Below are 17800 nucleotides of genomic sequence, written 5' to 3'. Positions count from 1 at the left end.
CCTGCAGAATACCTACTGTACGTTAAATTTCATCTTCCTAACATATCGGGAAGTAAGTGATGATTGATGAATAAGTGATGAGTGAGTGAGTCAGTCAGTGAGTGAGTTAGTGAGGGCTTTCACATATATATATATATATATATTTATATATATATATATATAAATTATGTATATATACTGTAGATTTTTCTTGCAAGCTACAGCTATTACTTATATGTATTTCTTCCTTCTCCAAAAGTGCTTATATGGGATAGTGTTGTCTAGAATGTTGCTTATATATAGATTCAGGCCAGCGGTATGTACTCATGGGGTGTGCGGGGATACATTAACATGTGGCGCACTTAAGGGACCATACAGTAGCTGCATGCTGGTAAAAATCACCTTATGAGTACAGTAACTATGCTCACAGCAGGTTAGCAAATAGCAAACATGACAGAAATAGAGCAAAAGATGTTTGTGGTTTTGTCAGTGTTTGCTACAACATTGAGTATAGTTCAAGTGTTCATACACAATCCTTTTTTTTTTTTTACCAGTATTTAGATTGCTTTAATGATTCAGCGAATGTTGTGGTAGGCAACACACCATGGCCCTCATTCCGAGTTGTTCGCTTGCTAGCTGCTTTTAGCAGCATTGCACACGCTAAGCCGCCGCCCTCTGGGAGTGTATCTTAGCTTAGCAGAATTGCGAACGAAAGATTAGCAGAATTGCGAATTGAAATTTCATAGCAGTTTCTGAGTAGCTCCAGACTTACTCCTACATTGCGATCAGTTCAGTCAGTTTTGTTCCTGGTTTGACGTCACAAACACACCCAGCGTTCGCCCAGACACTCCCCCATTTCTTCAGACACTCCCACGTTTTTCCCAGAAACGCCAGCGTTTTTTCGCACACTCCCAGAAAACGGCCAGTTTCTGCCCAGAAACACCTACTTCCTGTCAATCACACTACGATCACCAGAACGATGAAAAATCCTCGTTATGCCGTGAGTAAAATACCCAACTTTTGTGTAAAATAACTAAGCGCATGCGCTCTACGAACATTGCGCATGCGCAGTAAGCGACTAATCGCAGTATAGCGAAAATCGGCAACGAGCGAACAACTCGGAATGACCCCCCATGTGCAGATGTGGAATAACCAACCACAATGTGTCCATTTGGTCAGATGGTTTTGCACCACCATTTCTCCTTGCACCTTGTGGTTTGAGATTCCTCTATGGTTCTGTGAAACAAGTAATATAAAAAAAATGTTTACGCATACTGTATAGGGAGGAGATGTATCAAACCTTCCAGAGAGATAAAGTGGAGAAGTTTCCCATAGCAACCAATGAGCTGCTGTGATTTTATAGACTATGCTAGATAAATGACAGTTAGATATTGATTGGCATCTATGGGCAACTTCCCCAGTTTATCTTTCTCAACGGTTTGACACATCTCCCCTATAGGCCTTCATCACCCTTGTTAAATGAACATGTCTAGACTTTAAAGTTCATAAATTATCACCCAAGCATTTACACGAATCTGAAGGAATTATTTGTTCTACCTTTGTACTCTTCTTGTCAAGCTCCAGGCCAAAACTAGGGGTATGTGAGCGGTGCCATCACCAAGGTTGCAAAACCCAGGGGGCGCAATGTTGCTGCTCCATGGCACCTCTATGTGCATGTGTAGCCACCCAGAGAATCCTTAGATGCTCTTGTCCCATCAGTTTAAGCCCTGTGGAAGCCCCAAGGAGCCTCCCTCTCAAATTATCTCCTAATATGTTTTTAATTGTTTCCATCCAACAGTCTATGATCTGGAAACTAATGTAAATCTGATGTCTATGGCTTATGTACTTTAAGTTGTTAATGGGTACATTACATTAATACTGTATTTTCTCTAAAGAGTGTAAAGCTTTCGTTTAAGTTGATTAATTTTTTCTATCTTTTGGAAACAATTTATGAAAGCTTGATTGTAATTTCTTTCAAGAGCAAATCCATATTGTTTTGATGTGTGGTAACAGGGCCCCTAAAAGGCGAGAGGCCCACAGGCCAGTGCCTACTGTGCCTATTCGGTAATCCGGCACTGGGTCTCATTCTTAGGATGTTCTGATCCCATCCTTTATATGCTCTGGTCCCAACCTTAGGATGCTCTGGTCCCTAAACTGGGTAAATTTTAGCCATGCTACAGAGCTAGCAAAAATGTTAGGGGTTTAATGGCGTCTAAATGGTGAATGAGGTTCAATACGGGCAAATGCAAGGTTATGCATTTCGGGACTAAAAACAAACTTGCAGCCTACATACTAAATGGGGAACGACTAGGTAAAACAGATTTGGAAAAGGATTTGGGGGTACTCATTGATAATAAGCTTAATAACCATACACAATGTCAAAGCGCAGTAATGAAGGCAAGTAAGGTGCTAGCGTGCATAAAATGGGGAATTAAGTCAAGGGACTCGGATGTAATCCTGCCGCTGTATAAAGCATTGGTACGTCCGCACCTGGAATATTGTGTACAGTTTTGGGCACCACTGTATAAAAAAGATATCGATGAACTCGAAAGGGTTCAAAGGCGAGCTACTAAATTGATTAAAGGCCTAGAGGGACTGGATTATGAGGAAAGGCTTAATAGGTTGTATATGTATACACTAGAAAAGAGGCGTCTAAGAGGGGATATTATTAATATCTTCAAATATGTAAAGGGGCATTACAAAGAGTTATCAGAGGAATTATTTATTAAAAGAACACAGTTTAGGACACGTGGGCAACTCGCTGCGGCTGGAGGAGAGAAAGTTCTGAACGCGACGGAGGAAAGGGTTCTTCACTGTTAGGGCAATTAGGATGTGGAATTCCCTGCCAAGAAAGGTGGTAATGGTGGACTCTGTAAATGGATTTAAAAAAAGAATGGATACATTTCTGAATGAAAATGATATCCAAGGTTATAATATTTAAAATATCAAAATGGTTAATCCGGGGGTTATATGAGTTATAGTAGTTAACTAGTCATAAAACATTACTCAGCGGGTATGTAGATTCATCACAACTTAATACAGGTTGAACACGATGGGCAAATTGCCTCTTTTCAACCTCAATTACTATGTTACTATGTTACTATGTTACTTACTAAGGTTTCAGTCTCTATACTTCACTATTGGACCTATCCCAAAAAAGTTCAGAGTAACAAGCAGAAAAAAAGGTACCTTGATGAGTCTTTGATATATAATATACCACATAAGTGAAGTATGCCACCTCTACCAGCCAGTTAAAGAACACCTTATGGGCTTATTTATACTTTTGATTGTGTAAGTCAGGTACGCCATTCATCTGGGCCGATAGAAGGACTTTAGAATTTATTTCGGGATTATCAACTGCACTAATATGCAGCCAGATCTGCGCCCAGCTCCTCACATGCTGGGGGCCGCCTAGCAGAGGGCAAGGCCACCCAACATGTGTGAGGTCACCTCCCGATGCGTCCACAATCAATCAAGGTTGACTCCTGGCAGTGCAGCCTGGCTGCGCTGTCAGGTGGTCATCCGCCATTTTTTAAATCAGAGCGGCTGCATGCATCATGCAGCCACCCTGAAAACGGTCCCACCCCCGTTCAGCCCACCTCCCTCCAATGCCACATTGCCATTCCACAAACTCCTGCTGCTGTCAACAACATTGAAGTTGCATCCATCGGGATGCGACCACAATGTGTGTGTCCGCGCAGCAGCGATGTGCCCACTGTGCATGCGCAGTTTGCCTTCATCGGCAAACTGTGCTGCGACCATGTCTGATTGACCCCTATTTACAGGAGACTTTTTTGCATTGGGAATCACTACACATTGCGGGTCATTCCGAGTTGTTCGCTCATTGCCAATTTTTGCTATGTTGCGATTTGTTGCAAACTGCGCATGCGCAAGGCACGCAGGGCGAATGCGCAAGGCACACAGGGCGCATGCACTTAGTTATTTAACTAAAAGCTTAGCAGATTTGCTGTGGATTCTGCGGCGCTTTTCAGTCGCACTGCTGTTCGGTAAATGATTGACAAGAAAGGGGCGTTTCTGGGCGGCAACTCAGCGTTTTCCCGGCGTTTGCAAAAAAATGCAGGCGTGTCAGGGGAAAACGCGGGAGTGGCTGGCCGAACGCAGGGCGTGTTTGTGACGTCAAACCAGGAACTAAATGGACTGAGCTGATCGCAGTCTAGGAGTAAGACTGGAGCTACTCAGAAACTGCTAAGAATTATTTAGTAGCAGTTCTGCCAATTTTTCATTCGCTATTCTGCTAAGCTAAGATACACTCCCAGAGAGCGGCGGCCTAGCGTGTGCAATGCTGCTAAAAGCAGCTAGCGAGCGAACAACTTGGAATGAGGGCCATTATTCCTTTTTGTTATTTCTTTCATATATATATATGTGCGAGCTCCAAATTACAACAATGGATAATGAATAAGGATATGCATCCTTGGGCCAAGGACCTCTATTTAGCCCTCTAGATAAATATTTTCCGATTACTGGATATCCTTCTCATCCACCTTTGAATATGGTAGCGCCATCTTCTTTACACATCTCCTTTATCTCATGACCAGGGACCTCCCTCCCTTTGTTTTAATGTCTGTATGTACTGTATTGTGTGTACCTTATAGGTTGCTGTTTTATTTATGTCCTATTCTTTGCTACAGTGCAGCACTGCGGAGTTCCATGGTGCCTCCAAATCTTTGATAATAAAAGTTGCATCTATGCTAGTTTCTTACAGATTGTATCTCTTACAAACCCTTGTCTTTTTCCTACACTACACCATGGCAGATGGCTACTAAACAATAACTGATGTTTACTTTGTTGCAATATTGTTGCTGTTTAACCATTCAGGCTACATGAAGCACCAGGTAAACAAATAAAAATGTTACAGATTGGGGAATGTTAATTTATTTTTAACTGTTAGAGGAAATAACATGGGGAAGCTATGACTGTTTTGTTGCTATTTAAATCATAAATATTGAAATGGAAACATAATAACTATCATTCATATAAACAATTTCCCATTTAAAATAAAAACGAAATGTTACAAATCTCTCTTTAAAAGATAATTTTTCCATTGAGCTATAGTATAGTTTATTTCAATTGACTGCTTTCCAGATTGAACAGTAATACTGTAAATAAGTATTTCCCTTTTGCAATTTGCTGATTACAATAATTTACATAGCAATTTGTCTAGTTTTTCTGAGAACGTGTGAAATGGCAATTGAAGTAATTGAAAGCTAAAAACACTGAACACAATAAATCTTTCTTCTGTATGAGAATGCTGCATGCAGATAACACGTGCATCTAAATACTTTACTGATAGAGATGGTTTAATATACATAAAAGTGCTATTTATTCCAAACTGAGATCAAGATAAATGAAAAATCAGATACTGTACAGTACAGTGCAGTAGTTTTCTAAGAGTTCCAGTTCTTGGAGCAGATAAGCTTGATCACATCATTTTGCTTATGTGACAATTGCAACCAGTGCTTTTAGCTTGATGGACAGTGTTACTGTAGTTTTAAGTCAACCTAGAGACTAGTTTTGTAGACTCAACCGATCAATTGGTCTTTCTCCCACATGCTTTCTACACATTCTTAGTGACCCATCATGTATCATGTTTTTATCAACACTTCCTCTGGGCATTCTCTCATTAAGTCCTAAAAAAGTGGCTGAGTTACCACTGTCCCATGGACTGTTTCTTTCATCTCAGCCATGGAAGACTGTTGCTCTGGAATAGTTATCATGGGCTGTTTGGTGGTCTCCATATCAAGTGCCCTCCTTGCATGTATGCTTTGAAGTATGGACTGATCCAGACATATTCCCAGTTATGCTGTATCTCTGTGGGATGCATTTGGCATCCTGGTGGTGGGGATGGTGGCGGTCATGTGACCGATGCCGTAATCCCGAAACTGCTCAGGAGACCAGTACCAAGACACCGAAAGACGTCATCCCGAAGGTAAGTATTGGTGTGGGTATTAGGGTTAGGGACAAGGGTGAGGTGGGGTTAGGGATTAGGGGGGTGTTAGGGTTAGGAACTAGGGGGGTGGTTAGCCATTGCTACCACCCCCAAAATTTAGCCCTAGCCGTCACTCCCCTAGATTAAGGCCTAGCCATCATCAGTAGAGGGTTAGGGTGGGGGGAGGGGGAAGGGTTAGCCTACAAACGTGTAGGGATTCCAAATTTAGAGATGGCAGGGTCAGTCGTGTGACCGCCGGCATCCTGAACGCTGGGATATCATACTAAACCCCTCTCTGTGGCTGCTACTTTCAAATAAATATTTTTTTTATTTGCTTTAAGTGTTTTTCGAACATGATGAAGCCCTAATTAGCAGTATCTTGCCAAAAGGGCTAAACATTTACAGATGTATCCACGCTCATCTTAGATGCGCAAGCGCCCCTTTCGCACGACTGGAACCGCCTAATTATGCAGTGCCCGTTTGCCGCAGATGTAGCTACGATGAGCATGGCTACATTTGTATATAGTCAGAAGTCTTTTTGTTTAGAATATATCAGCAAAAAGTTTTTCAATGTTTTTCTTTATTTACAAAGAATTTCCTGTTGATCAGTGATAAGAATTCATACATAAATCCATATTAATTTCATGGTGTCATAAAATGGGAAATACAGTACGCTAATGGTGCTGAACTTCTTTTATAGCCAATGTCCTAGATATCCATGAAAATTCATGTGCAAACACCACATTTAAAAAACAACTCAAGTATCTGAAATCTGTCTGTCATTCAGGTGTTTATCTGACTGCAAAAAGTAGCTGTGCTCTTTAAAGGTTCTTAGGCTGAAAATGTCAGTACAATCTCTTCCTTGATCAATAGTTCTGTATTCTCACTTTTTTTGGTATCGCATTCTGTACCTTCTCCTCTATGTAGTTTATCTTTTTCTCGAATATACCATTCTTATCTTCCACACTTGATTTAACGTATTGCACATAATCCTATACCTTTGTTGTTGGTGATATAACTAGCCCTTTTATCTAAATTGTTGTTCTAAATTTTCTGTAAATGGTCATATATCCTGTACAGATACTTACAAAATAATATTTTTTTCCCATTGTATGTACTGTACACTTTTTCAAAACAAAATGTGAAATATACATTTCAATTAAATGTTATAAATGTGTTGCATATAATCTCTAAAATATGTATTAGAAATAGTTGACTGATAGAGTTAAATGAGCAAGGACATTTCCATTAATTAAGGAACAATTTACAATTTAGAGCCAGTAGGGGTGTTTTGTTTTGGGGTAGGGGGGATTGTGATAATTATGTGTTGATGGTTCTAAGATGATAATTAGAAAAAGGCATTGCAATCATACAAGACTTTATTTGAAAAATGCTTTTGTAATATTTTTGCCTTTAAAAAAAATTAAAATTTGTTGATGCCGGCTGATTCATTGGCGTATCTATAATGGGTGCAATATGTGTGAAGCACACGGGCCCCAGAGTCCAGGGGGGCCCACCCCACAAACACTGCACTCGTCTGTTTAATACTTACCTCTCTGAAGTCCCCCGTTGGAGCCATCCCTTCTCGGCAGTGAAATAGAGTCTGAACACTAGGGGGAACAAACTCTATTGCGCCTGCTAATTACTCCAGAAACGTGGCATGGCGGCCATTTTTACGGAGTTTTGCGCATGCGCATTAGAAAAATCTTCTGGAAAATGGCCGCCATACCATGTTCCCAGATGTCTGCACATGCGCAATACAGTATGTGCTCAAACTCTATTGCTGCTGCGGAAAAGTATGGCACCACTGGGGGACTCTGGAGAGGTAAGTATTAAAACCTTGTGCCTAGGTCAGAGAGGAGGGGGCCCATGATACAGATGGCTGCACATGGGCCTCCTCCTCTCTTAAAATGCCCCTGGCCAAGGGCATATATTTTTGAATCCCATCACTAAATTTTCTATTCAGATTTCCCCTCCTGACATCCTGTAGTGATGCTGCTCTGTGATGCATGTGTCGCTATTACTGTACAGTATGTGAGGTTTTACTGCATTCTGGGTGTTTTTTTCTATCCAAATTGTTAAGAAATTTGTACATTTGCAAATTGGTTCAAAGAGCCTGGAAAAGCACAGATCCAAATATAATTTATTATATATACTGACTCTATTTGATCATATTTAACTAGAACCTAAATGTAAGCCATCAAAATTGGTTTATTAGGTATTCCACTTCTTCAGTAAAATGTACTTACTGCAGAAACAGATTTACTACATATCTATGAATTAAGAAATATATTTTGCAATGTTTGTATCCAAAAGATCGCTCACGTTTTCTTATCAGTCTAACGCCATACGTTTTAAAGCATGAAATATTTATTGCACATTTTTTGGCCCCATCTTTTAACGATGAAGACTGATAATAAATAAACTATGGTATATTATCTGTGTGTTGAGATTTTTAGTGAAGGTCATATATATTTTATAGCAATTTAATGAAGCCCAGGAAAAAAATCTGATGTATTTACAAATTATTACATTAATTATGCATGTCCTGCAATTCTGCTCAATTGTTAATTATCATAAATTGTATATGAAATGCTCATGGTCACAGGAACACCAACTAGACGAGTGTTACAAATTTACAGGCCTTAAAGAACAAGTAAAGCCACTTTTTGACCTTAATATGTTGCAAAGCCTGTGTATCATTAAGCGGAAAAAAATAGCTGTATACATACGTCATGTGTTTATATGTTACATTAGGGTAGATGTATTATTTGTCGTTATGGGGACTAGTGGTATCTGCTCACGTTATGTGCTGATGAGACCACTTCTCCCCCATGTATGAATGCGGAGATGTGTGGTAATTCCGCAAGATAGCATGCCGATGTGCCGTCTGATATATGAACAGTCAGTAGCACTGACCGTTCAGACAGCTGCAGCTATCTATTTCGACTGCTGCAGCTGTCATTGCCGTAAGCACAACACTGTCGCTAGCTGTCAGCTCCGGCAGCCAGGGACTGTGAATACAAAATACAATAAAGTTTTTTTTTTTCAATGAGCCGCAGGTGCCGCTGGGGGAGATTTGACTGGTGCATGGACAGTATGCATGGAAGCGCAGCTCTGGTCAGTGATAGATTCCCCATCAAAAGAGGGAGAGTGGAAATCGCAGGACAGGTAAATTAACACTTTCCCTAATCAGCAAAGTCCATAGTCATACATGCCAGCATTACAGGAATCTGCTTTGCCACGCTAAATAGGCCCTGACTAATAATGGGAGAAAGGGCTGAGATGATAGGATACTTATGATGTCCCGACGTATGGGATGTTAGCAGTCATATGACCAACACTGGCATCCCAAAGTAGAGAATCCCGGCAGGGGTGGGTCAAGTATGTATACCCTCCCCCTTAAGCATAACCCACCCATCCCGCAGCCTAACCCTAATCTTTCAACCCTCCCCCCCTGCAACCTAACCCTCCCTGGTGGTGTCTAAACCTAACCCTCCCCCACTGCAACCTAACCCTCCCTGGTGGTGTCTAAACCTAACCCTCCCCCCCTGCAACCTAACCCTCCCTGGTGGTGCCTAAACCTAACCCTCCCTGGTGGTGCCTAAACCTAACTCTCCCTCTCTGCAGCCTAACCCTAACCCTCCCCTGGGTGCCTAACCATAACCCACTCCCTGCAGCCTAACCCTCCCCAGCTGCAGCCTAAATGACGAGTCCTAGCAGACCTCGCTTGGGATTCCGAGTGCTGGGATGCCGGACACTGGAATCTTGAACAGATCCCGAGATGATATAGCTCCTCCTATGTATGTATGTATGTCCATCAGGCTCCCTCTTACCTCTCAGCAACAGGTATCCATGTGAAGAATAAGATACTGATTTACCTAAGTTGGCAGAGTTTGGGTGACATCTTTGCAGACTTGTTGTGAGAGGTAGTTGCTGTATGAGATCTCATTGGGTGTCTGCATTAAAGATACAAGAGTTTCTTAAACTGTTTATAGTGGACTAGGAAGGTAATTATTTTACTTCCTAACAAAGCTGCAGTGTAATTACAGGGTAACACTGAACATTGTATTATATCTGTTTGTTTCATATGTAAAAATTAAAATGTTGGCCTTCAGCGATCCTTAAAGCACTTACACTACAAAACATAACCAATAACTAAATTCCTACCTCCCATTAATTATATTAAATGTGGACTTGAGTGTTGAAATTAAAAGTTTCATTGGGCCTAATTCTTCCCCGGACGCAGGGGGTCATTCCGAGTTGATCGTAGCTGTGTTAAATTTAGCACAGGTACGATCAGGCACTCAGACATGCGGGGGGACGCCCAGCACAGGGCTAGTCCGCCGCGCATGTCAGTGCCGGTGCCCCCCCCCCCGCAGAAATGCTAAAGCATCGCACAGCAGCAATGCTTTTGCATTTGAGGAGTAACTCCCGGCCAGCGCAGCTCCTGCGGCTGGCCGGGAGAACATCTTCGCTGCCCGTGTTGCAGTGACTGCATTTGACTTCACGCAGCCGCCGCGGCCCGCCCCCCCCCCCAATGCTCCGGTCATGCCTGCGTTGGCTGGACTGTGCCCCCTAAACGGCAGCTTAACGCCGCCGTCCAGCCCCCTCCGGCCCAGGGACCACCTCAACCTGTCAATCAGGCAGAGGCGATCGCTAGGGAACAACGGCCTTCGGCCGTCCAGCATGCGCCGGCGCACTGCGGCGCCGGCGCATGCGCAGATCCGACCCAATCGCTGTGATAAACTGCAGCGAGCGATCGGGTCGGAATTACCCCCGCAATCTGTTACAAGCCACCTCTGGTGGGTCTGTGTAATTGCAGCCTGACTTCTATGTCTTCTGTGTTCATTCCAGCTGCTACATAATTAGGCCATTAGCACTAGGCCTTGTGTGTCAGGCTACTCACCTGCAGTGACTCTCCTCTGCTTGTTTACTGGCGCTGTGTCGCTATTGGCATATGCGCCAGAGCCACGGTGCACATGTGTTGCTATGGTGCTGGGACTCCAGTTGCAGTGCCTTTTTAGCCAAAGCTTGAGTGACAATATGCAGGCATTTGGGGAGCGTTGCCAAAAATAGAGGTGTGTTGCCCTCGGACGCAGCTTCACTGGCCTCAGCTGTGTGGTTATGTTGGCCTCTTTGAGCTAGAGTTACTAAGAAGTCCGATTCGGCGACTGATGGACGCAATGTTGATCCAATTCGGACGCAGCCAGTGGCTCAGAGAAGCCAGTAGTTTGCCTCCTTTTTGGTGGTTTGGGTGATAATATTGTGCCTACATTGGCCTGACCTCTAAATCCGCCCCTGCGTACTACGTAATCGTGGAACACCACTACTGTAGATTCTTGGGCTCCAACTTGGGTCCTCTATATCTGTGTCCTACATTGCTGGACCTGGTAGAAGTTCTTTGATTACAGTTATACATATAAAGCATTTCTTTTTACCACAGTTTGCAAAATTAACCGGCCATTTACCTATATGAATGTATAAAAGGAAAATGCAGCCAATTACATGCAGACATACAGTAGAGACAGTGAGATGGAAGGTCTACCTTAGTCTCATGATACATTATGCACATGGAGTACAGTGTGATATGTGGTATGCTCCTACACCACAGGCACAAAGATTACACTTATTCTATAATACATCCTTTATTCCAGTCACTCAGCTATTCAGATTGCATACTTTCACGCCTGAACAGCCCTCTTTTCTACCAGACACCGTTATGATACCTTGAATGTTAAATATTTAAAACCAGACACTGCTGTAAAATTAAGTGCTCCACAATTTTAAAGGATATAATCTAGAAATTCTACGCCTTGAATTACATTAGCCCATAACACACATTACTACAAAACAGTCTAAAAGGGAATTGAATTTATGAGGCTATATTCCCCACACCAACAGCACAGCAGCTGTGTTACATGGGAAGCCAGTCCCACTTGTGATCCTAGCTCTGCCATTGTTGTAAAGTAGCAATTCTGTGGTCACATGTCACAGAACACATGGGCAATTTGAGTACTTTGTAATGGGATGCAATAGATGACATATAAACTGATCTTGGATTAGTAGACTGAGTGCATTTAAGCCTTAACAAGAAATAAAGTGGGGATGGATAAAGAGTGATGAATGACCAGCCAATCAGCTCCTATCTGTCATTTTTTCAAGCACAGTCTGTGACATGGCAGTTAGGAAGCTGATTGGTAGTTTATTTATCTGTCTCTAGCCATCTGCAGGTTATTTCTTACTAAGGCTTAATACATTTTAAGCAACATTATTAGGTAAGATGTTTTGTTCTTGGTTTATTGGAAGTTCCTAATATAACCTATGGGACTTTATTATAGTATATTGGTATCTATCTATCTATCTATCTATCTATCTATCTATCTATCTATCTATCTATCTATCTATCTATCTATGTGTTGCTTGTTGAGTCTTTGGTGTTGACCTGACTAAGCATTTAGGAAGTGGAATCCTATACGTTTCCTGACTTATCTTGAAGAGTGCTTCATTTAATTTTGTCCCGTCTGACATCGTTCTAGTGTTCCATCTCAAATTCATTCATATCAGGGATTTTTAAGGGATATGTAGGATCCTTATGCGAGTATACCTACTCTTGGTGGTGCCATTTTCTGGTGATATATTCAGAAAGACAATGCAAGCATAGAAGAGAACAAAGACATTGATAGCTCCTTTGATAGCCTCCGTGCAGGTGACAACTTTCTGAAGATGTCACGGAAAAGATGGCATAAATGGATGCAATTATAAGAGTAGGTGCTGCATGGGCACAGTAGCATATTGATCCTGGTGGGATCCAGTTAGCATCCTGGCAATCGGGATGCCAGCAGTCATGTGACCAACATCGGAATCCCAATACCACTCGGAAACCCGGTGCCAGCTGCTGACATCCCGAAGATACGTATCAGGGTGACTGTTAGGGTTAGGTCCTGGGGGTGTCCCCCCTCACCCGAGTCTTAGCCCTATCCGCCACGCCCGGTGACTTAGCACTAGTGGCCACCCCCATTATCTTAGCCCACACCACCAGCCCAGGCGGGTTAGGGTTAAAAGTTACTGTAGGGGATGGGTGGGGGGGAGGGGTAATATAATTCCCCTGTCCACTGTCGGCATGTTCATTGTCAGGATGCCAATGTCAGTTATGTGACCGCCGGCATCCCGACCACCAGTATATAAAATATCACAACCATCCTGGTTACTGATTAACGGTATAGATACTATCCTATGAGTTAAATGTCACTTTGCTAATAATTAACTTGAAGATCTGAGTGGCTGAGTTTGTTATAATATTACATTTATTATATTGATATTTGAAAATGGGTCTGCTCTTGTGTTTTTTGAGTTTCATTTTTTATTTTAGCAGGGTTTCTCAGTTACTTTCCTCATAAGGGCAATTGTTTTCATATTGATTAAACAGAGGAAAGAAACTGCATTATCTGCTATTCAGCATGCATGGTAACTATTTGTCGGGTTTGCAGACCACTGTTGCTATGAGCCTCTCCTGTCTCCATGCTATAAGGGGTACTGTACTGTATGTGAAATAACATAATAGTAAATCCTATTGTAGTACTATCGCACATATTAGTGATATCACAGTCACTTAGGGGTATATTCAATTGAAGTAAAAAACAGCCGTCTGTCGAAAAGACGGCAGTTTTCGACTTTATTTAGGTCGGAAGGGGTTCCAACCTATTCAATATTTTCGACAAATTGAAAAATTTGACTTGTTGAAAAGCACGTGGATTGGCGGTATAGCTGCCGATCCACGTGCTTGTGTCGAAAATGGGGCCAAAACCAACAGGTTTTGGCCCCCCTTTCGACCATCTCAGTTCGACATCAAAAGATGTCGGATTGAGATGCGAACCCAGAGGAGGAGGGGGGGGAGCCGCAGGGAGACAGGGGACAGCCGCGGGTAGCCAGAGGAGATCAGCGCTACAGTAGCGCTGCAGAAGGATGTCACACAGCCGCGCCGCTCACGGCAGTGTCTACCCGGCTCCAGCAAGCTTGCTGGAGCCGGGTGGACACTGCCGTGAGGTCGGGCGGCTGTGTGATATCCTTCTGCAGTGCTACTGTAGCGCTGATCTCCTCTGGCTGCCGGCGGCTGTCCCCCGCTGGTCTCCCCGCGGCTCCCCCCCCCCTCCTCCTCTGGGTTCCTCATCTCAATTCGACTTGAAAAAGTCGAATTGAGATGGGACAGAATAGGGGTTGTCAGATCCATTCCGACAAATGCATGTCGGAATGGATCCGACACCAATTGAATATACCTCTTAATCAGGGAGGCAGTCACATGGAAATGACAGTGTGCATACCTGTTAAATTGTGACCATGAAGGTTCGGAGATAGTTGCATTAACTACTTAACATTGGATTAAGAACTCCTTTAACTGGTGCTGTGATATAATCTCAGGAAAATGTGCCTTAATGTCATAATACTTTATGAGAATGATTAATTCATGTGTCTAAAATAGCATTAAAAGGTAAATCAAATTATCTTACCAAATGCTATACACAAATGTGTCACTTTTCGATATACCATACACACAACTAATGATTCACTGGGCACTTAGTAAAAAGGGAAAATAGAGAGGCTATATAATAAAATGTCATACTTTATATGATACCTAACAAGACAATAAAATATTACAATAAATTAGATAAAAAGATATATAAAATCACAGGAGTTAATGGTGCAATGCAGGGCTGGATTGGCCATAGAGCTCACCAGGAAGATTTCTGGTAGGCGACATGTCTGTGGGGCATGTATTGTGTGCTGTCATGTGGCCCCCACATGGCAGACATTCCACCATAATCAGTACACTGCTTTGTCCCCATTCATCCTGTTATTCCATCTCTGTAGTACAGCAACTCTGCCATCCAGTAATGCTGACATGGCTACACGGTATGCTATACCTCTTGTGCTGCCCATGTTGGGCCACTTCTACAAAATTTTACAGGGCCACTTTTACTTCCCAATCCGCAAAAGACGCAAGGAAGGCCTCAACTGCATACAATCAGACTCTATTAGGAGGAATCCTGCCCCCCCCCAACAGATCTCACCCCCTCATCAGACCGCACCCCCATTTGGGCTGCTTCCAGAAATTCCCTGGGCTAGTTTTCCATCCCAATCTACCCCTGGTGCAAAACAAATTTCTAATGCTGTTTCAATATTTGATATGGTTAGGTGGGCAAATTCACCAAGATGTACATATAAGTGTGCACAAAATAAGGGAGGCAGGCGAAAAAAAAGGACAATTTAATATCCCTGGTTGGGGGGTGGGGGTTAATTAGCTGCGGTAAATTAAAAAAGCTAACTGAATATCACTCTAAGCTTTTTGTATAGATAGGCAACGAAGGCAAATGTAATAAACCTGCGATTAAATAAAAAATTTTGCAATTTATACACTGCTTGGCCAAAAATGTAAGCCCCATCTACTTTTGCATTGACACCACCTGTAGTTGATTTGTTCCCACGTATATGAGGCTATTTTCATCAAAAAAAATTCCAGGTTCACAATATAGTCCTGTTGGTGTTGCACCAACATTTAAATATACATTTGTAAATTTGATATTTGTATTTCCAAACCTTCTCTGTATTACTGTGTATAATTGGGCATATATATTTAATAGCAAGTCTGTTTTAGACCATTTGTATTTACAATAATGTGTTATTTCCAAAATAAGGATCACTACTTAATTTTTTTTAAAAAACATTGGTCAAGGCATATTTTATGTGAACACAAACAAGCTTGTTAAAGGAGGGACACCAAGGGCTTAATTCGATTAGCCATGATTCTCCCCCAACCCCACTCCACGAGTATGTGTAGCCATATGCCACACGTAAAATACTGCAGGACTCATTTATTTCTGTTTGCAGTCCCATAGGACTACATAAAAAATATCAGCAAGTCCATGGCAAGATCGGCCAAGTTCAGCTGCTGTTCCTGTGATTCCACACCATTGCAATGGCTATTCAGCCCACTCCCCCCCAAGTGGCTAATTGAATTGAGCCCTTTGAGTGAAATTCTAAGGCACGGCAGTAAAGCTGTGGTATTGCAATAGGGAAAATGACAAAATTTAAATTTATACTTAAAGCAGAATTGAGATCATAGTTTACAACGGCATAAATTACAATTACAAAAATAGTACAGTATTCAGATGCAGTTTTAGAATAAATCTACATTAGTAGAAAAGACTAATATGACTAACATTACAATCTGGATAACCACATGTCTCAAAACAGTGGATAGCACTGCACCAAACCAACATGCTGACTCATAACTACAACAACATAATGGTAAAGTGTCAACTCACCTCCTTCAGACAGCCCATGAAGTTGTTACTGACTGGTGACCCAGGAAGGTCAGCTGTGCTGGGGCTGCCTCCGACATAGAAAAAGTCATCTGAACCCAGCATGGTGTAGTCTTCTTGGGTATATCCTGTTGTAGTGAGAATCCCGTCCACTGAAATTGTCACCTACATAACAAAGCACAGGGAAAGGACACGCTATACTCAGACCTAAATACTGCAGTTCTGGGATGTGCCTGATTTGAAACCTAGTTTGAAAATCCATTTTCATGTCTGTTTGAAGTTTGGTCTTGGATTCTAGAATTATTCTTCCCCTAAAAGGATCTAAACTACGGTATTTCAGCTGTTGTCTGATTAATGAGCTAGTGTCAGTATTGTCCCTACAGCAACTGAACAGTTATTTAGCAGACACAAAAATGGTGTTAGTAAAATGCTTTCTAGGTTAGTTCAGCTGTTGTACGTATTAGTAAGTTTAGTAGTCTGTCATTGACTAGTTAAAACATGCATTTGGGGTTAGGGAGACAAATGATGCAAGCGGTATTAAGCACCACCACTATTTGCACTAGATAACAAATGAGCAGTAGCGAGGAAAAAAAACGTGCAAACATAAAAAATAAACAAAAAACCACAAAAGAAATGCAAATGAAATTATGTATATAGCGCACTCTAGTGTGCACATGCAAAAACACACTACAGACCATGAACAAAAGACAAAGGGGAAAAATTAAGTAACCAGACTGCTCATGGAGAAAGATGTATGGATGTACCATAACATTACATGTCAAGCATTCATGCCATGCATTATGGATGGTTAGATTGTGGCCAAGCTAGTAGCCACTTGGGCCAGCCAAAGGTTAGCCTTTTTTCTGTTAATTACAGCTTGATGCAAATGGTAGTAAAGTTAATGATGCCCCTATGTGTGAGTAAAACAAAAATTAAAAAAAATTAAAAATAAAAATAAAATAAAAACTTGATAGGAACAGGTAGAACTTAGGAGGTCAACAACAGATGAAAAGAAGGAGTTGAAAGAAAGCAGAAGAGTACCAACCGCAGTTCCTCTTTTGTAATGATGTCTACAGTTAAAAGAAAGAAAGAAAAACACACGGCAAACCCAAAATAAGAAACAATTAGAATGATATCTACCGAACAATGTAGTTTGTTTACCATAGCGTGTCCAATGCCTGAGTGCTTTGTGGAGAAGGGGGGAGAAAGGAAATTAAAAACTGTGAACATAATAACGATTGTTACTTAAAAAATAAGATGGTCACTACCATGTTAGTACATTTTTTGATTCAGGTAACGGTTAGTAGAATGACACATTCCATGAGTGACATGTTAGTTATTAAGCATGTTAGTAACATAGAAAAAAAGGCCAAAAAAATTTTACAAGGAAAAAAGCAGACTAAACAATTAGGCCTCCTCGAGGCGACCACAATAGTATTTGTCCTGCAAATATATTTCATAACTTATCAGCTCTGTACTGAACAAAAACGGACACATGGTCGACACCCCTCCCCCCCGGTATTTATTTTTTGGGGGGTAATTAAGCTGAATACAT

General features: G+C 41.8%; 1 protein-coding gene across 18 annotated transcripts in view; it reads right to left on the bottom strand.

The window, feature by feature from the left end:
- The window catches only part of NRXN1 (neurexin 1), a 1686961-nt gene that overhangs the window by 1076978 nt on the left and 592183 nt on the right, over positions 1–17800 (bottom strand). For 11 of the 18 annotated variants that reach the window (XM_063918664.1, XM_063918680.1, XM_063918665.1 and 8 more), the window contains 2 exons: positions 17407–17430; positions 16249–16410 (listed from right to left, as the gene is read on the bottom strand). In XM_063918664.1, the coding sequence (XP_063774734.1) occupies positions 16249–16410; positions 17407–17430 (186 nt within the window). The remainder of the gene's footprint in view (positions 1–16248; positions 16411–17406; positions 17431–17800) is intronic. The other 7 variants (XM_063918678.1, XM_063918667.1, XM_063918674.1 and 4 more) reach the window with 1 other exon arrangement.

The sequence above is a fragment of the Pseudophryne corroboree genome, chromosome 4 (genome assembly GCF_028390025.1).
Source record: "Pseudophryne corroboree isolate aPseCor3 chromosome 4, aPseCor3.hap2, whole genome shotgun sequence".
NCBI lineage: Eukaryota > Metazoa > Chordata > Amphibia > Anura > Myobatrachidae > Pseudophryne > Pseudophryne corroboree.
The sequence above is the reverse complement of the archived record's forward strand: the minus strand, read 5'-3'. Positions and strand labels throughout refer to the sequence as shown.